The sequence below is a fragment of the Thalassophryne amazonica genome, chromosome 5 (assembly GCF_902500255.1).
Source record: "Thalassophryne amazonica chromosome 5, fThaAma1.1, whole genome shotgun sequence".
Taxonomy (NCBI): domain Eukaryota; kingdom Metazoa; phylum Chordata; class Actinopteri; order Batrachoidiformes; family Batrachoididae; genus Thalassophryne; species Thalassophryne amazonica.
In genome coordinates this window covers 34,121,075-34,144,287 of record NC_047107.1, presented here as the reverse complement: position 1 = coordinate 34,144,287, position 23,213 = coordinate 34,121,075, and the positions used below count along the sequence as shown (strand labels likewise).

At 39.6% G+C, this 23,213-nt stretch overlaps 1 protein-coding gene across 8 annotated transcripts in view; it reads right to left on the bottom strand.

The window, feature by feature from the left end:
- Nucleotides 1-1,371: 1,371 nt before the first annotated feature.
- The window catches only part of kansl3 (KAT8 regulatory NSL complex subunit 3), a 48,743-nt gene continuing 26,901 nt past the window's right edge, over nucleotides 1,372-23,213 (bottom strand). For 3 of the 8 annotated variants that reach the window (XM_034169957.1, XM_034169962.1, XM_034169958.1), the window contains 5 exons: nucleotides 17,455-17,582; nucleotides 9,375-9,484; nucleotides 9,023-9,221; nucleotides 7,821-7,939; nucleotides 1,372-3,437 (listed from right to left, as the gene is read on the bottom strand). In XM_034169957.1, the coding sequence (XP_034025848.1) occupies nucleotides 3,432-3,437; nucleotides 7,821-7,939; nucleotides 9,023-9,221; nucleotides 9,375-9,484; nucleotides 17,455-17,582 (562 nt within the window). In that variant the 3' untranslated portion in view covers nucleotides 1,372-3,431. Of the gene's footprint in view, nucleotides 3,438-7,820; nucleotides 7,940-9,022; nucleotides 9,222-9,374; nucleotides 9,485-17,454; nucleotides 17,583-23,213 lie in introns of those variants that run through there. The other 5 variants (XM_034169959.1, XM_034169964.1, XM_034169960.1 and 2 more) reach the window with 4 other exon arrangements.

Genomic DNA, 23,213 nt, shown 5'->3' with positions numbered 1-23,213 from the left:
ACAGTACATTTTATTTTAGCATCTCTTCACTGGCTTTCTGTCCCAGTGAGTTCAGATTTTAAAGTTCTGCTACTAGTCTATATAATTGTCATGGACTGGCACCTCCCTACCTAGCTGACCTAATTAAACCTTATGTACTGGCCTGGGCTTTGTGTTCTCAGGGTGCAGGACTACTTTGTGTCCGTAGGGTGAATAAGACGTTTGCAGGTCACAGAGCTTTCTCTTATCGTGTCCCTGTTCTGTGGAATGATCTCCCTGCGTCAATAATACAGTCAGCATCTGTAGAGACTTTCAAGTCTAGACTTAAGACGCACTTATTTTCCCTTTTGTATGGCTAACATACTGGCATGTTACTATGCTTTTTACTCTTTTAAATTCATTTAACTAGGAAACGGAGTGGGCTGCGGCCTCAACTTTATCTAACTTCTGGGTCTTTTAGTGAAGCTTAGGGCTAGTGGCCGGCGATCACCTTAGTGTCTGTTTTTCTTGTTGCTTAATGCTGACAGATTGTACTGTATTTATTGTCTTTCCGATGCCTGATTGTTTTTTTTCTGTTTGAGGTGCGGCTTCATCCAGAGATGGGTGTGGTGTCTTCTTCTGCAACCCTCCCTTCCTGTGCACCTGCAAAATTTCCTGTATAATCGTTTTGTCAATTGTGTCAGCATAGCCCAAGCAGAGGGTCACCCCTTTGAGTCTGGTCTGCTTGTGATTTCTTCCTCAAATCATCAGAGGGAGTTTTTCCTTACCACTGTCACCTGTTGTGATTTGGTGCTATATAAAAAATGAAATAATAATAATAAAACATTTAAATAAAATCCTTTTCTAGGACATTATCCCTCTGTTCCCCAAAATTAAATCAACATCCTCTCACAACCTTTTGAGTTCAATGTTGCTATCCGCAAACATTCTTCCCGATCACCTCAAAAATTGTATTATTTCCTGGAAGATTAGCTATTGGCTCACCAAATTTAATTGAAATCTGTTCATTATTGTTGTCCATGTGTAACCACCTCACCCTATGATTGCTGGGATGGTCTCCAGCCCCGCGACCCCGGATTGGAGTAAGCGGGTATAGACGATGGATGGATCTGTTGTTTTTTTTGTTTTTTCCTCACACACAGGTAAGAGACAAACACAAATACCAGTGAAAACATTGTTTGAGAGCACAAACGCTCCTTTACATAGAGTGACTTTAATAAAAAATATTAACCAGTATAATATTTAATTAACAAATGATAATCTTAGCAAGCAAGACATGTTGGTCCACATGTTGAACACATAAAACATTCAAGTTACAAATGAATATTTTCAGACAAAAACAAACACTTTATGCAGTATTTATTGACAATCCAAAAAGCAGGATATCTGTTATTTCCATATTTTTTACAAGCTTACTATTTTTCAATAATCAGCTCATGGACCTTATGTTATCTTAAATATAATGGCCTTGCTCATGTCTGAGCAGTCTTATTTATTGTTTCCAAACAAATCATTATTAACTCAAATGTTGTTACAGTTCATACTTTTGACAGTTTTTTCAGGCCCACTGTAATGGAATATGGTAAAGAAATACTGCAAGAAAATGATTCCACTAAATTCCATCATGCTGAATTACTCTTATGTTAATGACATTATTGAAGCCACAAGCAACATAACAAGCACATTCAGAATATCATGAGCATGTATTTTGTTCATTATTGCAACTCTGTCCATGTTATAAACATGTGGTCAAACACGTTAATAATTAACTGGGCCTGAAATGTCATGGGAATGACGGCAAATTGATAAAATACAGAAAGAGGCCACAACACTTAGACAAGTGCAGAAAAACCCATCTGCATCAATTCAAAAACATCTTGCAAATTTAAAATAAACAGAGAAAAATATAACCTGCAGTGCACGCTACAGTTTATTTCATAATGAGTCTGTTGCACATTCTTACACCCAAAAACCCAGATGGTTTAACCAAGCTCCAAAACAGAAATACTGGCAACACAAAAGCCATTTCTGTACAAATAACTTTGATTGGAAGACTGTTCAATGCATTGCGACACTCAGGTCTTTATTTCTACCTGGTCAACACTGCCCAGTAAGCTAACTTATGTTCTTTATTGACGATATGCCTCTTACGTGAGCTGTATTTTCACATTACATTATTTTATTTGCAATGCACTCAACAGCAGAAAGACCTCGGGGCAGAAACCTGTTTTTTTGTGTTGTTAGTACTTCCACAGGATTGTGGAGCTTTGCAAAGCATTTGCACTCATGGGTGTTGTTTGAATTTGTACCAGACGTGTTATCAAATTAAATTGTTACATGTGCTGCAGATTATATTTGTATTCTCAATGTTTGTTTTTAAATTTGCAAACCTCTTTTGATACAACTACCTGTTCTTGAATTGACGCAGGTGTTCTCTGGAAGTGCTTTCTGCATTTTCCAGTGTAGTCTTAATTTGGAAATGCAGTAGCCTTTCCCGTCCACTGCCATTTAAACATTACATTCACTCAGAATGGTTTTTTGGGGGGGATTACCGGTCGATAGGCCGCTAACCCTATGCCGTGTTGCACCGTCCGTCGTAGTCATCATCCGTTTATTACGATATCGCTAAAACTGTCTGATAACTTTTTTTAAAATTTGTCATGGGCGTAATATGGGTCATTGACATTGTTGCTGTATAAAAATCATATTTGTAGATTCGTTCGTTTGGAAATGGTGGCCATTTGTATGCTGAAAATAGACATTTTGAGCACTTAAGGCAATTTTTTCAAAAGCTGCCTAACTTTTTTCTGTATTGTCAAATGCATAACATGGGTTGATAACATACTTCACATCAAAATTTTTTTGTCATAGATTCATTCATTTGGAAATAGTGGCCATTATTATGCCAATAACAACCAATTTGGGTATTTGGACCTAGTTTTCTCACAAACTGTCTGATAACTTCTCTTTTAACAAGGGTACAATTTAACAAAGGTTCCCATCCCAAAATTATTTGCGTGGGTTCGTTCGTTTGGAAATTGTGGCCATTTTTATGCCAAAAATGGCTGTTTTGCCTTGGGCTTCAGTTGAGCTGGTAACCCACAGGGCACTTGGCACTTTGTTTGTTGTTGTTACAATAAGCTATACTTCTGTTTGTCACAGAGGATGTTGGTTTATCATCACCACATCAAATCATAGGCTTTCATAATCTGTACTTTTGTCAGATTTGTCAAGTGGTTTAAGTGCTTTTAAGGATGAGAGGACCAGCATGAAGACCAACTACAGCAGCTCCCAGAGACGCTGAGCGCCGATCTGCTCTCTTCCAGCTGTCAGGACACAGGAGCCCTCTGGAGGATGCAAGCAGGTTTTCTGCATGTTGCCAGGTGGTGCAGTTATCATTGCCCTGGTATAGTGCTGCTTTATTATCACCTCCTGGGAACCACAATCTGCTCTCACTGCTGCAAAAAGGCACATTAAGATTTAGTAACTCAAAGGCCACAAAAACTGAATGAACTGATGCACATTAAGGCCCCTGAGAAGGTGGATGCTCGACTCCATAATACTAAATGTTTGTGTCTGCAAGCACCAAATATATTAAAATCTGAGCTACCTCACATTAATGTTCTATTTAAGATTGATCTACTGATCCGAGGATGCTTCACTTTGTAATCACGGCACAATTTTACTTACACTAAAACTACACTATGATTATTATTATTTTTTATTTTAAAACATTGTTAGTCAAGTCCACAAGTCTTTTTATTTTATTTTTTTTGTAAGTTTGTCTCTGACCAGCACTACAATGAAACAATGTGCTTGTCGTATGGCCTTTCAGTTTCAATTCAAGGGGTTTCACAAAAAAATATCACTTGAACTACTTAGGCATTAGTCATTTTTATACACATTCCATCTATTTTCAGCGCCCATAAGTAATTGAACAAAGACAACATAATTATTATTCATACAAATCATCACGTTTACACCCAGTTTGTCTTTACACAAGTCACGTGATGGAAACATGAACATTTCCAAGTCACTGAATACGTCTTGAACTTTACATCAGTCATTAAGAAACAATACGTTGTGCAGTAAATCTGTCTGGAGTAGGCAGTTCTCAAAAATGTAGCAAGGAGATTTAGTGAAGGAAGCCACAAAGACACCCATGGTAACCCTGGAGGGTTTATAGGCTTCTGTGGCTGTAATTGGAGAAACTGCCCACAGTGCCAGTTTTGTCTGCTGCATTGCCAGTTGGCTTGATCCAGGGGTGTGTGTGAAGATCTTTATATGGTCCACTCCACCATGAAGCTATGTGACTGGTGGTGCGACAGACAAAAGCTGAACGATAGTTTCTCCAAACCTCACCAATGTTGGAGAGGTTTACTGACCTCGACATCGTAGTTGATCTTTGTGGAATCGATGGATACCCTGAACGCAGCACCTGAGAAGCCACCTGAAGAATTGGAATGTCTGGGTTTCTGAATGTGCTGGATCAGAACTAAGATCCAGACTTTTTGGTGCTGGACTCAGCCATTGTATGTGGTTCAAGTACTGAACCTGTAGATGTTCACTTATCTTAGAGACACTCATGTGCCTGGGTCTGTGGACTCAAGCCATGCTGTTATCTTTGAAGAACAGGTCCAAGTCTTTAGGATCTTGGTACTTCCTGTCTTACAGTATGGTTGTGATTCTTGGGCGCTAACCAGTTACCTAACATGACGACTAGATATCATTGGTACCAAGTCCCTGTGGAGGATCCTTGAGTACTGCTGGAATGACTTAAGACTCCGATGAGGAGTATTACTTGTACTGTGAGGGAGGGTCAGCTTCTACATTTTTAAACACGGTGCGTTTCTCTGTGCTTGAGTGTTGAGGACCTCCAGTAGCTCCAGAAGGTCAAGGGCAAGAGTGGTTCCATTGTGTGATGGTTGAGGTGACGTAGCACCAGTGCATGTTCCCAGATCTGAACTTAAAGTCTACACTACAAGCACATCTCGACTGCTTCAACTCCACTGTGGTTGTATATGTAAGCAAAAATCACCATTTCTGGAGCTGGACTGTATTTTAGCTGTGTGATGCAGTATACTGGAGTTAAAATCAGCTATTCAATGACATTCAAATGCAGATGTTCAATTTTGAGGGCATTAACATCCAAATCAGGTGAAGTGTGTCGAGTCATTATACTTTTGTTTGCTTTTCCCCTATAATCTTAAGAGGCCAAAAGTAACTGGCAGTGGTGAGCACAGTTCCGCTCATCTGCTAACCGCTAATTATTGAAGCTAATGATTTCGTTAGCTGATTACCTTTTCAGATAACTTTGAAAACCATCAGCGGACCAATTAGCTTCTGATAAATTTAGTTCCGATAATTTTTAGACTGATAACATGTTTTTGCGGGCACAGTGAATAAAGCTTAAGAGTTAAAAATATTTGTGAACTTTGAAATGAAAGATTTTAGTGCCTACCTGTTACATGTTTGTAGCAGACAGACAGCTCTGAGTGGTACAGCTCTATCCTCTGCAGGCAGAGGAGAGCTGACTACCAGAGAGAAAGGGGGTGGGGGATAATTTCTCTTCACACCATACAGACTCCCCGGCATATCACACAAGTCATGCGAAGGCAGACAGTTTTGACTTATAGTTAAAATTTTAAACAAACTAATTCCGGACAAGTAATTGAAATTAATGTCACATCTGTCGTTTTACAAAGTGAAAATATCAGCTACCGTATTTTCCGCACCATAAGGCGCACCTAAAAGCCTTAAATTTTCACAAAAATCGGCCGTGCGCCCTATAATCCGGTGCGCCTTATGTGCACACTGAATTCCAAAATCTGTAAAAACGACCAACGTTGTCTTTGACCGTCGGAATATCGGACCATTTCCCGCTGACACAAGGACGTAATACGTCAAGTACGTACACTAGCAGCATAGAGTACGTACCCTGGCAGCGATAAACCAATCGGAGAACATTACATAATACGTAAAGTACGTACGCTGGTAGCGTAGAGTACGTACGCTGCCAGCGATAAACCAATCAGAGAAGAGTCCGTGAGTCCGTGGTACGCACACTTACCTCCGCCACTCCTCTGGTAGTTACCGTATACTACAGGTATCCTGCAAAACAACATTTGTTTGTCTAAGGACCCCTGAAAATGGCGCCAGCGAAGAGACATGCTTACGAGGCACAATTCAAACTGCAGGCTATCAGTTACGCGGTTGTTCATGGGAATAGAGCAGCTGCGAGAGGAAACAAGAAAATGAACTGCACCAAGTTAAAAAGACCAAACAGAGTTTCCGCAGAAACAAAGCGAGGTGGCCACAGCTAGAAGACCAGCTGTTCAATTCAGACACAGAAGATGAAGACTTCGATGGATTTGTGACAGAACCATAATAAAAAATAATGTGAGTACCATATTGTTAAATACCGGTAGTTCAAAGTTGTTAAAAAGTTCAAATAAACTCAACGTTTTGCTTCCGTGACCTTTTTTTTTTGTAGACTATATGTTTTAGCGTGCGCCTTTTGTAAGGGTTAAGTACCCGCTAATTGAGGGCGCGCCTTATAATCCGGTGCGCCTTATGGTGCAGAAAATACGGTATATGTTTTAGTTTTAAAGTAATGCCCTAATTTTGAAGGTTGTAGCATTTAGACACACATGCCGCAATGCATCATGGGTAAATTAATTTCCTAACATGAGTGGTTGGCTGGTCGGTATAACACACATTACTGAAACGTGTGGTGGGTTTTTTTTTACAAATAAATCTGTATTTGTAAATATGTCTTTTTTCATTTGTAAAAAAAAAAAAAAAAAAAAAAAAAAAAGGTAATTTGAAAACTGAATGGTTTGTTAAGTGGATTCAGCACTTTTAGCAAATGTGTGGCAGCAAATGCTGTTCATACTACCATGAAAACTGCCATCTACACTTCTTCATTTCATTCTTTTCTTTCCTTTCTTTATGGTCACCACGTCTCTTTTGCGGAGAGAAAGCTGATCTGAGACAGAAGCTCTGGCTCGTTGTGTCAGTAGCAGCAAGTGTACTGAAATCAATACTGAAAGTTATCGGTTTAGCTTTTATGTGTAACTTCTGCATAATTTTTTTTTTTTAGGGGTCTATTGTTTTAGCTTTATAAAAGCTAACTTTTCACTTAGCGGATTAACAGCTATCGAAGCTAACTTTTTGGTTAGCTGTGCCCACCACTGGTAACTGGACACATAACTGCTGAGCGACAGACAATTTATGTCATTATATCACAGACAAGTGCATTAAAGGTCTAAAGATCATTTCAAGTGTTATAACTGGAACTTGTTTCTGTTAACTGTCAATATGAAGTACAAAACTATGCCAGTAAAGGAAGTCAAAATGATATTCAAAATAAATACACTTTATTTCTTACACAACTGTTGTTAGTAAAAGAATAACTTAATATGCAAATATTTGACTTTATCACGAGATTTAATTCAGTCAACTGCATGCATCTATTTGTATGTCTACAGGTCATAAGTAACAACAGCATATTTATGTGTAATTTAAGTGCATATTACAAATTCAAGTAGTAGAAAAACAAACTCGGTACACTTTGCTGTCCAAGAAAGCTTTAGTTTTTTTTTTCCTTTAAAAAAGTGGGTCTACAAATGAATTGTAAACAGACTTTTGAAGGATTTTGTCATGGCAATGATGCCATTCATAAGCTACCACCAAAAGGAGTTTATGTAACAACAGTTTAATGCAACACTTAGAAAATAAAGTTGTTACTGAATTGACTAGAAACCAGCACATGCTGTTAATCTGAAGACACCATGAACACTAAATTAAAGTAAAATGTGTCCGACTCAAGTGAAACACACCTTGGGCTCATGGGTCCGAGTCAGTGCCAAAACCTCAGCAGCTTGGCCGAGTGATGCCACTCTACCCGGCTGAGCTCCTCGCAGAGTCACCGTTATAGCGGTGGGGGCTTTCTGCCCTACTGACACACAAACACAACCGCTCAGCGCCAAACATGCAAATTTAGTCAAGAGTGCTGGCCTGTGCCAGCAAAGGTGGGAAAAATGTTACGATGGAAGCTGTTTCGATGATTTGTTTCCTTATGAGGAAAAGTTAACTGAAATGAACAGCAGGATGTTAGGACAAACATATATAGAATAAAAAACTGGAGCTCCAGTTATCTGAGATTGCTGAGCACTGAAGCAAACTGTCCCGATTCACACTTGGCTGATTAAATAAAAATGGGGGAGAAAAGAAAGAAATGTAATCAGGTGTTAGACTGAAGACTTTATTTTAACAACAGCAACAAAGTTTTGGCTGTGCCATGTGCAAAAGCTCTGTCACAAACTAAAGGTGGCAGCACACTGGTACAGATGATGAGTCCTTTATCTGATGAAGAAAACAAAGACTGTTAGGATGGAGGAGAACATCCCACAGAGCTCCTCATACTCTTAGCCAGATGTGTGTGCGTATCTACTGGCTGGGCGTGCAGTGCAATCAGTTTGTGTGTGTTATTTTTATTCTGTGCTCAACTGAACGTGTGCGCCAGTAACCTCGCCCAGTGGCCTCCTGTGAGGACGAGCTGCAGCTAATGAAGTATGCTACCGCCTTCAGGGCTCAGCGAAGGTTCGATGGATGTGAAATATGTTTGCTGGAGGTGATTTAATGGATGGGTCTGGAAAATGTTACATCATGAAGAATGGGGAGGGTGCAAACAAATAAATAAATGTACACAAACATAAAATGACAGCAGACAGGTAGAGCTGACACACGAACAGTCTTAATATTTAACTTGACAATAGTTTTGTCAAACATTATTTCCTAACTTGAAAAGTCTTTAGAATGAAATGGCTTCATTCAGCTCCACATAAACATTATCATCTCTCACGTAGCTGCACTTCCAACTGAAATCATTTTAACAGCTAGTTCATGTTGACAGTACCATCTTCTAGGATGGTAATCCTGCCTGACCTAAAGGTGTCCTGAATTAGTGTTTCCAAAACAGAGAAGGAATGAGCCGTGGACATTCATCGAGGCCACCGTGTTTTCATAGTTCGGGACATACCGCCGGTCTGATTGGTGATGTGTGCCAAGCCGGGTAAGCTGCTGGCAAGTTTGGCCAGGCCACCATTGGTGAGAAGCTGGTGGATGGCTGTGGTTTTAGCCACTCCCCCTGCAGATACCACAGGCACAGCCCGGAGAAGAGTACTGCTGCTGCTTCCAACGGATGTCAGGACCTGAGCCGGAGGTTTGCTACAAACCACCTGAAGTTGAGGTGAGGTAAAATAATAATAATAAAAAAATCTTTGCCCACATGTGCTCAATAGAAGTCAAATTTACTACATCCAGTGATCCAGACCTCACATAAACACCAGTTTTATGGTTTTCAACCACTAACATAATGCTTGAAATTTTACCTGAGTGCTGCCTGCGTTTGCTGGTGTGGAGGACAAGTTAGCAGGAGGTTTGTCGACAATCTCCTGAAGACTGAAGCTTAGACCTTGTAGGAGACTGGTGCCAGGAGACGCTGCACACAAAGACAATTCACAACCCCCCAAAACACCACGTTAAAGTCATGTCCAAAGCGTAAAGTCATCAATGACTGTGACTCTTGAAGTGTGTTAATCCACCTTGACACTTGCACGAATTTGATCCTTGCACTGGCTCGCAAGATTGTGTGCCAATGTGTAAACTTGTAAACTGTGCATGGCTGCGTGCCAGTGCGCAAGTTTTTTTTGAAATGCTCAAAATTTCTGGCACGCATAAATTTTGTGCAACTTGCGTGAACTAGTTGTGAACAAACACTGTGTGTCGATGCCTGCAGAGCCTCGCACAGTTTACAAGTTTACTCAGCGCGGGGATTGAATTTGTGTCAAGGTGGCATTACTGTCACAAATTTATTATTACTGGTGTCGGAAAAAATCAATTCACGTCCGAATCATGATTCTTATTTATTATAATTCTGAATCGATCCAACATGTCCAAGAATCGATTTTTAAAAAGCATTTTTTAAAACATTTTCTTGCTTACTTGCTGTGTGTACTGTTTGTCAGGCAACGGTTTACATACTGCAGCATCCCCGCGAGGGGAGGTTCCGGCGTGCTTCAAAAATTCGTGAGCTGCAGCTTAGCATGGCGGACGAAGAGCTAATTCAGCCAGCACCGTCTTTGCTGAAGGCAAATGTATGGGCACATTTTGGATTTTATTATTTGCTGCGTAAAAAGTAGCTTGACATGACTTATGCAGTGTGCAAAATCTGCAAAATGAAAGTCAAGTATTTCGGAAACACTTCAAATCTGCAAGCCCACGTTACACCATCACCCGGAGCTAAAAGAGGGGAGCAGCGGTCTCTGCCGACTACTGACCAGCGCTTCGCTAAACTGCCAGCCAACTCTGAACGAGCAAAGCAGATAAGTAAATTTACATCTAGAATCACTTGATTAACCTTGTAAAGCTGCATTTTCTTAAACATAAATATTTTTTAAGTAATATAACTATTTCTCAGAGCTCTTTGAATCGAAAATCGATTCTGAATCGAATCGTCACCCCAAGAATCGGAATCGAATTGAATCATGAGTTGTTGTACGATTCACATCCCTAGCTATTATGCAGTATTAAAATGTTAATCTCAACTGTCTGCACAGCAAGGCGGGATGATAAAAACGCTTGAACAAAGATGAAAAATATCTTCAATATAAATCAAAGTGATTGATGACAATGCATGAAGTTAATAGCATCACAGTTCCTAACAAATCATGTCATAATCTTTTAAAAATAGCATGCACATATCCTGGTAGCAGCAGTCACTTCTATCAAAATGTTAAAATTTAACTCAGGTGACTGCATCAAAAGCAACAGTTTGGCAGCCATAACTGACAAAAGGAAGAGGATGCTGTGGATTAGAAAGATAAAGTCACCAGTGTTCTGTTAAGACTTTTGTTAATTAAATATTCAAAGTCACTTAAGTCCATCTATGAAGACAAGCAGTGACACTAGTCTTCCACCTGCAGATGACTACACAGCTGGATTGTTCCACCTTTGCACCATTCGACATAAAGCTAATAACACAAAGGCATCACACACGCTGTTCTTTATTTGATTTGAAAAAACACAATACCAATGTGCGTGAATGAAAAAGCTCCATTCAAGATGTTCCAAAATATGAACTCGCTGGTCGCAGACATTTTTACTCTTTGTCCTCTTCTCCACTGGAAGAGCTTCAACAATTCTTGAGTGACCTTCTATAGCAGTCAGTTATGTAAATAAATAGTAATGATTACAGCTACCGTGGCCATATTACATCAAATAAAGAAACGAGCTATTAGAGGTATGAGCTTGCATGTTTTGTTCACTGGTGTCATGGAATTCATTGCTCTCCAGACCTGGAATGTGTCACGGTAAACTAATGACCCCCCCCCCACCAATGCACCACGACAAACACCTGTTGCTTTGTGTAATCTACCAGAGGTTTGTGACAAAACAGCACTTTGTCTTGTTTGCTTAATGGTCACTAACAAATATCAGTCTACATATTTTTATCATAGTTGGAAATAGTGGTGTAACGGATCACAGTTGATCCGTGATCTGTACGGACCGCCCCACACAGTTCAGCATGTATGTGAGCTGTAGATAATTTTTTTTGCCATGCCAACTTGTTGTTAACCCTTTGGAGTTGACTGATGTGCCTCCGCGTCAAAAGTCACATGACCTAATTAAGCGGACGTAGCATACAATCCGCTCCACTCTGAGTCTCTGATTGAATGTGTGTTGAACGTGTGGAATTCAACCTGTACACCACTTTTTAAAAATTTTGTTAATAGGCCAAGTATGAACTGAATTATGATTAATAATTTACGCAAGTTTTTTCCTGGACAATATGGTCATATTTACTGCGTGTTTGGCATTTGACTCATTTCCTCATTCTACTGCAGGAGAAAGGGGTGGAAGAAAAAAAAAAAAGAGTACCCTTATCTGCAGCAGGAGAAAGGGATGTTTACCAATCACAAAATAAAAAATAAATAACCAATCACAATCACCAACCCCACTTGGGTTTGATGACAACCCACAGATCCCACATAGCTGTGCTTGTGTGTGTGTATGTATATATGTGTGCAATTTGCGAACGGGACTTTTCTTCTGTCTCTCTGTCTGCAACAGCAAACATGTTAAAAATTTTTTTTCTTTATCACTGGTGTAAAATATATTACCTAATAAACAATGAACCCCAATCCACATAATTTGGTTGCTGAGCGAAGGAAATTGTGGTTTAATGCGGCGCAAAAACCAGACAGCAATCACTTTTGAAAGTTGTGTGATATATACCGTGCTTGGAGTGTTTTGAGTGTGTGTGGTGAGGTGTTTTCGCGTGTGTGGTGTAATTATTTTATTTATTTATTTTGTGCGTCAAAATAATGAGGCATCTTGGACAAACACGTCAAGTTTTTCTTCTATCTTTTGACCTGCATGAAGACGATTGAAGCGCAGAGCGCATCATCAGAGTCTGATCACAGTCTGATCAGACTGATGTTGAAGTGGACTTTATTGTTCTGGTCTGGATGAACACAAGAGCAGGTGGATTCACCGACGTGCGCACAGAGCTGCACAGTAGATCGGATCATGAGCTTCTCTTTCCCTCTTCTCCAGGACTCGGTGCTGGGGCAGAGCTCTGCTCTGTGGCATCTTATTGCATGTAAATAGCCACAAAAGGTGAACTGTATATACCTGTTTATCCTATATTTGTACTTTTTTTTTAAATTTACAATTTATATTTGCATTCTAAGTTATAAAAATGGACTCCAGAGGGTTAAAGTGATAACTGTGATAATTTTGATTCTGTTGTGGTAAAATCACAGTCTTGAGTGGAAGAAATGCAGCCTCTCCACGCTAACACAGCCCATAAAAACAAAACACTGCATTACGAGACTGAAGCTCTCGCTGCAGCTACGCTCTCACACAGTCTGTTACAGCCATATTCTCCGCTACAGACAACAGGCTCAGCGCACTTCAGTGTCCAACCACAGGAAGAATCTCCATTAATGTGGAAGGAGTTGAGGACGAAGTATCAGTCATCTCTTCCCTGTGCAGTTGTGAACCCACTGAACCAAGCATCATGCTTGAAGCATATGCACAACCACAGTGACAGAAAGTCTGCAGTAATGGAAAATAATGAGCCTTTCTGACTTTTTCTGAGTGTCTGCTCGATAGGAACACTGATCTGAATGAATTTTGATTATTGTTACCTTCTCAACAGACAATGTAGACCAGTGGTCTCCAAACTATTCCAGAAAGGGCTGAGAGGGTGCAGGTTTTCTTTGCAGCCACTGACTTCAGCAGGTGATTTCACTGATTAACAGTGTTGCCACAGTTACTTTGAAAAAGTAATCCAATTACTGATTACTCCTTGAAAAAGTAACTTAGTTACTTTACTGATTACTCAATTGTAAAAGTAACTAAGTTAGATTACTAGTTACTTTTTAGTTACTTTCCCCAGCTGCCGACAACAACCCATGTCAACATGACAATGATACCTGTTTTGCCAAAACTCACTTTATAGTCACCCTTTCTTGACTTCAATGAAAACAAATACTTGTTTTATAAAAAGTAAAACAAAGACCTCTTTCTTGACCTCATATTTAACTGTTGACAGCACTGTAACAGTAAAACTTGCAATTTCAAACCTACATTGTTTATAAATGTAACTATTAAATTCTAACATTTTTCTAACATTTAAATTCTCTAAACATTTTACTTGTCAAAATTATTATTATTTTAAGCAGTATTAGTAGTTGTAGTACAAAACGGCTTCAAAACTGGACCTTTAATCTAGGGGTGTTGTGGGGGAGGGGGGCACATCCTTTCCCCACGCCCCCATTCCATCTGGATTCGCCCCTGCTTTGGCGTTTGAGCTCAAAGAATGGATAACATTTATTTATGCAGAAAACAGGACCAGATTTACAGGTAAGAAAGTTTTATTGCGTTTTCACATCATGTGGTCCTCAGAAAGAGAGTTTAGGTGCATTTGAGTGGAAAACAGTGTTAGTTGTTGACGCGTCGCGGAGGATCAGCTGTTTTTAACGAGACGATGCAGAGCGGCTCAGCTCAGAATTCTAAATAAAGGAGGGGAAAAAGTATAAAAATGTCTTTGTAAAGCTCAGTGCAGGTGTGCTGATCACCGCGCTTTAAGAGGTGAGGACGAGTCGAGCAGCTGCAAAAAAACGCGGATGAAAAGCTCACAGCTCGCTGAAAGTGGGCAGTTCAGTCGAACCCGACCTCCTGCCCACGGACCAAGTTTAATGCTGCTATCGACCCACAATGAAAAATAATAGTAACGCACAGTGACATGGAGAAATAACTTTAATCTGATTACTGATTTGGAAAGATTAACGCGTTAGATTACTCGTTACTAAAAAAAGTGGTCAGATTAGAGTAACGCGTTACCGGCATCACTGCTGATTAACATCACTTGGAGCAGGTGGGATGAGTTCATCAGTGAAATCACCTGCTGGAGTCAGTGGCTGCAAAGAAAACCTGCACCCTCTCGGCCCTTTCTGGAATAGTTTGGAGACCACTGATGTAGACATCTTCATCTCTTTGAATTTGAACTAATAAACTCAGATCAGTTTTGCTCCATTTCTTATTTAATTATTTGTTACTTTTCATGATTTTAACAATAATCATTTTTTATTCACTGTTACTGTTCATATTGCACCAACTAAGTATTTCAGTTTAAAATAATCTGTAAAACACTGGACACCTTGTTTTCATTCAGGATCACAGGCCAAAGCTCCTTATTTTCATTGCTCATTATGTTATTTTTCTACAAATGTAAAGCAAAACAGTGCCTTTTTATTTTTGCTGATCTAAAAAAATCTTTCCAACTGGCTTAAAAACCGTATCTGATCTGAACTGTGGCTTTTGTGATCCTTGACACTCCTAACTGGAAATACTGTGAACATATAACATGGGAATGAGAGGCAAGCCCACGCTGGATCATGTTTATAACAATATTAACAAGAGTTAACAATGAAATGGACTGCGTTTATACAGCGCTTTTCCATCTACATCAGACGCTCAAAGCACTTTACAATAATGCCTCACATTCACCCCGATGTCAGGGTGCTGCCATACAAGGTATTCACTACACACTGGGAGCAACTAGGGGAATAAGGACCTTTCCCAAGGGCCCTTAGTGATTTTCCAGTCAGATTGGGATTTGAACAGAGGATCCTCTGGTCTCAAGCCCAACACTTTAAACCCTAGACCATCACTTCCCATGTTTCAGAAAGCAACACAAAGCTCCTCCACCATTGTACTTCGGAGACAGGGTGGTTACTGGAGAAGGTTCCTACTTTTGAATTTCTGGGCGCATTTATGTCTTATAACCTCACATGGATGACCAAGGTCACCTCCCTCTCCGAGAAGGAATAGAAGAGACTATACTTACTGACAGAACTAAAGAAGGCTAACTTCTCTGCTCTGCAGCCGACAAAACGCTGTGTGTGGGTGTGTGTGTGTGAGAGAGTGTGTTCTAAAGTCAGCCAAGAAAACAACACAACTACATGCTACGGTTAGCATATACAGATCCTGCTGCCTTTGCCATACCATTATCAATTCCTCTCATCTCTTCAACCACCTGTTTGTAACAATGGCATATGGAAGGCAGTACAGGTCCACCAGACCTGGTACAGGTACCATCAGAACCTGCACTTCCAGAGAACAGAACAGTTTTAACCCTAGAAGTCACTATGGAACTGAAATTAGCTCTGAGAAACACGGCACTGTCACAATCCCCTTCCCCTCCACACACATTTAACAACATATTTTCAGGTACTACATATACTGCATTAGATTTGCAGTATTAGATTGGAATCGATTGCTGTTTAACCTTTATATCTGTGTATATATTTTAAAATTAAGTTATATTTGGCATGAGTTGCACCTTCAAATTAGTTGTTGTTGTGATATAACAATTGTTAAAGTGCATATCACCAGTAAATAAAATGTCAAATGAGTTAACTATTCAAATTAAATAAAGAATTATGAAAATACTGATGTTTTTCTTTTATTTTTTGGTGCCATATGCCCAGAAAAATTAAGTCATAAACATGGTGAAATTAACTTAATTTCACCTGCCTCTGATAAACACTTACAAACATCACAATATGAGGAATATGAATTTTGGTGACACCATCTCAGGCCATGCTCCAAAATGGTGAATACACCAAAAATGTTTAAAATGTGTATTTTGCGTGGATGTAGTCACATGGCTAGTGTTGCTTATTAGTTGAGCAGATTTTCCAAAGATAATATTTTGAGGAGAAAAGTGAGAGGTTTTTTTTGTTTTGTTTTGTTAGTGCGTCTCATAGAAACAGTCTTCAAAACATGGATCTAACCACAGATTTTAATCGTTTTCCTTTGGGTGGCCAGAAGAAACTTCTTGAAGTGCGTTTCCTCTCCCAAAAGTGTGGAATCGGCCATGTTTGTGGTTTGTGTCATGATATGCTAAGCTAAGATGCTATGTGCAGGACGTGGGCAAGCCTCCCTGAGAAACGTGCTTCTGTGATCATGGAGTCAGACAGAAAGGTGATGACGAGTGGCCACATTTAACAGGACAACTGGAATGTGGACCAGCTCCCAGCGCTTTGAGGTATTGGCTAAGCTGAGCTAAAGCCATAACTAAGCTAAGTGTTACTGGGAGACCCACAGCAAGTCTGTAGAACAAGGCTGATGCAGGGATGCTGTTTTTCTGTGGACAGAAGACAGTGCCACATAGTGGAACAATAATTCTACATGGTTCTGTGTGTGAACACAGCAGGAGCAAAATCATAGACACCACTTTCACATATGTAATCATGACTATTCACCTTTATTAAGACGTACGCAACGTTGCTTTGTTTAGTTTTTTCTAAATACACCGCGTGTTACAATGAGGCGAAGACGGTCATTTAATGATCACAAAATACAAGAATTTGATTTGAAAGTCAAATTAAAGCCATGTTTCATTTGTAGACAAAAAGCAGCTGAGATTGACTGTGTGTACTGGAGTAAGTCATGATGTGGACACAGGTGCAGTGACCGTCAGACAGCTAATAGTTACCATCTTAGTTATAGCCATAGAAGTTATCACTTTTATGGCTAAAAATAGCTCTGAATCTGTGTATTTTTCAGAAGCTGTATGGCTAATTTTATTTTTATGCACTACAACAGAATTTGCACAAGTTAGTTTTGGAAGGAATGATTCACAATCTTGTATACATTTTTTTTTTTAAAGATAGCACTGATTGGAGAGAGATATGCCTTTAACTGTGGAGGTTATTACACAAAGCATTTTTATTTTGAGAAGCTATGGGATATGTTTTATTTATATGATTGATAGAGACTGACCAAGGGATTGGGAGGGAGGGAGAGGAAACCAAAACTCAATTCCCTCCAATTCGCCCAGCCCTACCACACAGTAGAGTACAAACTAGCAAGCAGAGCAGGACAGGACAGAGATACCTTGAACAGTAGCAGGAGTTTGTGCCTGGACTGCAGTGGAAGATCCTGACACCATACAAGGTTGCATACCATTGAATGAGCTGGAGCAAGGGGACAGAGCTCCAGACCCCTCTGAGAGACTACCAGACCTGCAGTGACACACATAACCACCAGTCTAATCAGGTACTACCACAGTAAATACTGTCTGGCCATCACTCAGCTCCCAAACACAGTATACTTCCACTTGGCTGTTTATTTTCAGTAGGAGAAAACTGGGTGTATCTTAGAGGAGTAGTATTCTAGAGTGAGTTTTTGCTGACATGATGAGGCTCAATTAAGACAGTAGGCAAGAAAGAAGGACATGTGTATGAGGAAAGGCTACTGTTTCAAGTTTTAAATATGCGTCATGTGGTAGTTTTAACTTCTTCAGTATATTACTGTTAACTTGCCAAAAATACACATCTGCATTCTGCAACTGTTAGCTCTGGCACTAAAGTAACACTGGCAAGACAAACTAAGCCTAATACGTTACACTGCACTGACTAAAAGCCATAAAGATGGTGGCCATATTGTGAGGGACTCATTTGTGTCATACTAAGTAAAGACAACAGGTGATGTGAAATATATCCCATTTCAAAACATTCTCATTTGACTTTAACAAAATACAGCTTATTTAGAAGCTGACTGAATAACAAAATTGTCGACATGAGTGGCAGTTTGAATTTTACACAAGAATATAGCTTTTTAAAATTTGAAAACATTTCAATTAATTAAGAAATTCATTTTTTAAAAATTGCAGCATGTTTTTGCACGGTTTTAGCTAGACTGGCACTTTGGGTCAACAACTAGATGGAATTAACATATTAATTAGCAAATTAACAAAAAAAAAAAAAAAAAAAAAAAAAAAACAAAAAAAGAAATATCAGTTTTGCATTTCCATTATATTACTTTAGTTTGTAATCAAAATTGAATTGTTGGTTATTCAGACAGCAATATCAATTGCATTAAAGTCTCACAACCGTACAATAAGACTGGAGTCACTAGCGCCCTCGTGTATCAATGCTGTGTACAATTAGGAATGTGTATCAACCATGCAAATAAACATTTCTGCGGAAAGTGTGGGACTTTAAAATGTGCGTACATCTGAGCACTAATCTGACCATGCATACACACAGCACCTTGTGATGGAAAAGTTAAACATGCTAAAAACTGGAAGCACCCTTTCCAGACTTATGTCGTGCAGCACTGTGAGTGGCACCATGTCACAAAATGGAGAAAAGATTCACATACCTGAAAAAATGGACACCACGTAAATAGTATATTCATACATTTCTGTTATAGACATGTGAACAACTAAAGCAGCTTCCATGCTTGACAGAGTTTGCCATCAACCCTACGTTTGGTCTTGGGTGGTGTGGGCTCATGGTGTCTGGAAAGGGTGGTTAAACTTGTTCCAGTTTTTAACAGGTTTAATTTTTTTGGTAGCTTGGTTGGACTTGGCCTGACCTGTCCTCAGTTTGGGGCGGCCTGACGCAGTAAGCACAGGAAGCGTTAACCTGAGATACATGGTGCATCCAGAAAGTATTCACAGTGCTTCATAGTCAGTGGGATGAATCATGAATTGTACACTTTTGCTGCACCCCCCTTGTAACTTTAGTTTGATGGTTCAAGCATGTTCCTGGGTCATATGGGATAACATTTTCACTTGTTGTCGTTCACACAACCCGGCAGGTAATTTTGACAACAGCATTTTGTAATCGGGGGGTCAGTCAAAAAAGCCGATGTCATGTCTTTATGTCAAGCCAGCTAAAAAACATGTTTTGTAGTTCCAGGATCTTCAGAATGGTTGGATAGCCACAAAAAAGTGTGATACTAACCTAAGTGAGTCAGTAAAAATTTATATTTTTCCATTTGTCTGCTTAATAGTTAATTTTTTGCCAAATTATGCCTGAGTTTCAGTCCCAAAAACTGTAAAATAAATAGTAATTCATGTACTAATATTTACTTCAATACTGTTTTTGCTTTAAGTCAGTTGATTATCTGATAAGATGGTGCTTTTATTTTATCCAAAAAATAATATTATGACATGCTGATAAATAAATCTAAGATACAAGTCTAATGTATATATATTAAACAGCTTTATTCATGTAATCTTATCAAACACATACAAATATGTATAAAACAAACTCTTATTAAAGAATAATGAACATATAACTATTTCCGTAACTGTCTCTGATCTTTGTACATGTGCTACTAGTATGCATAATATCCCAAATGTGTCACATTATATATTTAATGCCATATAGCGCTGTCTCCACAAATATACATGAATTGTGGGTGGCCATCTTACTACACATATGTCTATTAGTGAATGTCCTGTAGTACAGCATTAACTCTGTTGAGAGTGTTCAATCTTCATCATCAGAGTCAGTGTCAGTCACATAAGTGTTCTGAGTATTGATGCAGTCGGTGCAGCCACAAGCATCTGTGCATGACAAGACATTTTTTTGGCATGAACACCTGCCCCCTGCACAGTGGTCTTTTCTGCAGTTGCAACAGATGAATTGCAAAAGGGCCTGTGGTGCAGGTTCCTGATCCATTCAGTGGATCAAGATGTGGCCGTCAACCACATCCCAACCATGGCCGTTTGGACTGGGTGTTTGAGCAGCCGCATCCAGAGACCGACACCAAATACATGCTTGATAACTGGCTCGTGCAACATGGTACCTTAGTGCATCTTTGGTGGGTGGCAGATGGGAGGTTTGAGCATTTTTGCTGCAGAAGAGTTTGTACCTGACGTTGTCCGTGTCCTCTCCCTTGTGCACATACAAGGAGCAGACAAACTGAGCACATCCTTTTAGGCGCTCATCATCATCACTGAATGAGTTGCCAACCATCTTCATGGCATTGCACAGATCTGTATCTGACTCCACCAGCTGGAATGCCTGTTTCTTGCCTTTGCCTACAAATGAGCTGGTGCTATCACACCCTGTCAAGGCATGCATTCCTGGTAATGCTTCACACAAGTCCTCACCAAGTGATTGTCCAATGGCACTAATGTCAATGTACCTCTGCCTCTGCTTTGTTCCTGTACAGAAGAGGATCCTGGCATCTATTTGGCTGCTGAAAGTACAGGCTAGCACAGCAACATCTGTATCTGGGGATACATATAAAATACGAAAGCTCAAACCTTAACTATGGCTCCAATACTGGTCTACACATCGTATGACAATTTCTCCATACTCCTGTTATGACTTACTGTAATCTAAAAACAAGAATCGTGCAAATTCAAAAACAGAGTTATTATGGAATGAATAATAAACCATATGGATACAAATTTTTGCTTAAACTAAAGGTGCCTGAAATCTGAAATAGTACAAAAACATAACAATGAAAATAAATAATGAAAAATAGTTATTTTAGGAATTAATGATTATTCTAGACTTTTAGCACTGAAAGAACAAAAAATTGGGCACAAAATGGCAGAAAAATTACATTTTTCAATAGATAAATGGAAAAATATATGAGTTTAATGGCTTAATTAAGTCATTACATCCTTTATGGTGGCTATCCAACCATTCTGAAAAACCTAGAACTACAAAACATGTTTTTTAGCTGGCCTGATATAAAGACATGAAATCGGCTTTTTTGACTGACCCCTCGCTTACAAAATGCTGTTGTCAAAATTTCCAGCCGGGTTTTGCGAACGACAACAAGTGAAAATGTTATCCCATATGACCCAGGAACATGCTGAAACCATCAAACTAAAGTTACGGGGGGGTGCAACCAACTCCTTAATTAGGGCCTTATTTTGATTTAGCCCACGGACTATCACTTTTTCCACATTTTATGTTACAGCCTTATTCCAAAATATTCAAACTTCTACTCACAACAAACCATAACAACATAAAAAAGAGAGTTTTTTTTGTTTCAATTAGAGCAAATTTATGAAAAATAAGAAACTAAGACATCACATGTACGTAAGTATTCACACCCTTTGCTCAATAATTTGCTGACTACCTTAGGCAGCAATTACAGCCTCAATTCTTCTCGAAAATGACGCCACAAGCTTGGGGCACCTATCTACTCATTCCTCTTTGCAGAACCTCTCAAGCTTCATCAGGTTGGGTGGGCAGTGTCAGTGCACAGCCATTTTCAGATCTTTTCAGAAATGTTCATTAAGATTCAGGTCTGGGCTCTGGCTGGGCCACTCAAGGACATTCACAGAGTCGTCCTGAAGCCACTCCTTTGATATCTTGGCTGTGTACTGAGGGTCACTGCCCTGCTGAAAGATGAACCTGCCATGTGCCTTTTTCTAAGGAGTGGCTTCCGTCTGGCCACTCTACCATACAGGCCTGACTGGTGGATTGCTGCAGAGATGGTTGTTCTTCTGGAAGGTTCTCCTCTCTCCACAGAGGAATGCTGGAGCTCTGACAGGTTCATCGTCACCTCCCTGAAAAAGGTCGTTTACCCCTATCACTCAGTTTAGACAGCGGTCGGTTTTAGGAAGAGTCCTGGTGGATCTGAACTTCTTCCATTTATGGATGATGGAGGCCACTGTGCTCATTGGAACCTTCAAAGCAGCAGAAATGTTTCTATTCCCTTCCTCAGATTTGTGTGTCGAGACAATGTTGTCTCAGAGGTCTACAGACAATTCCTTTGACTTGCTTGGTTTGTGCTGACATGCACTGTCAACTGTGGAACCTTATATGTAGACAGGTGTGTGTCTTTCCAAATCATGTCCAATCAACTGAATTAACCCCAGGTGGACTCCAATTAAGCTGTAGAAACATCTCAAGGATGATCAGTGGAAACAGCTGTGAATACTTATGCACATGAGATTTCTTATTTTTAATAAATTTACAAGAAAAAAAAACCCTTTTCACAATGTCATTATGGGGTATTGTGTGTAGAGTTTGGAGAGGAAAAAATGAATTTCATTTATTTTGGAAAAAGCTATAACATAACAAAATGTGGAAAAAGTGACACACTGTGAATACTTTCCGGATGCACTGTAAACAACTGATGAAGAAGGAGCCCAAAGTGTATGCCAAGTTTGCCTGGGGCTATACAGAGATGTGCTGGGCCTGCTCCAGGGTAACCTGCACTGAAAACCACCATGCCAGGGTGAAGACAGTTTGACTATTGTCCGGAACAAAACAACTTTTTCGACTGGTGTGTCTGCTCAGGAGGAAGCTACACTGACTATGGCCAAGCAATAGCCAGTTGGCGAAATCATATGATGTGCACAGTCGGGCTGTGCCATAATCATAGCTTCCACGATAACACAAGTGTAAATTTTTAGGTGATAATAATAATAAAAAAAGTGTATATAGCTGGGTTTGTATTACAGGTTAAAGGAACAGAAAAATGTTTGGTCTGTTTGGCAATACAAAACAAGCATCCGCTCTTTTTCTTGGTTGTTTTACTATATTTTGGGATGGTTGGGTATCTTTCTTCTCTCTTGGTTAGAACATCAAGCATCATTATCCCTGAGAGCATATTTAGTGGAGTTTTTTATTTTTATTTTGATGTCACATGATTCTGTTTCTCTCAGCTGTGTTTGAGAGAGCGAGTGGGGAAGGGGGGAGACAGCGAGTGGCAGTCAAAATAGCTTTAAGGACACAAGTGTTGCACCTGAGAGGAACATACAGATGAGGACAAATTTTTTTTGGCCCACCTATGAAATTTAATTTTCAACACAGCAGTTTTATTTTATATTATTTTACTTTGCACACAGAAGCAAAATTATTTCACAAAAATCACAAACTACTAGGGTC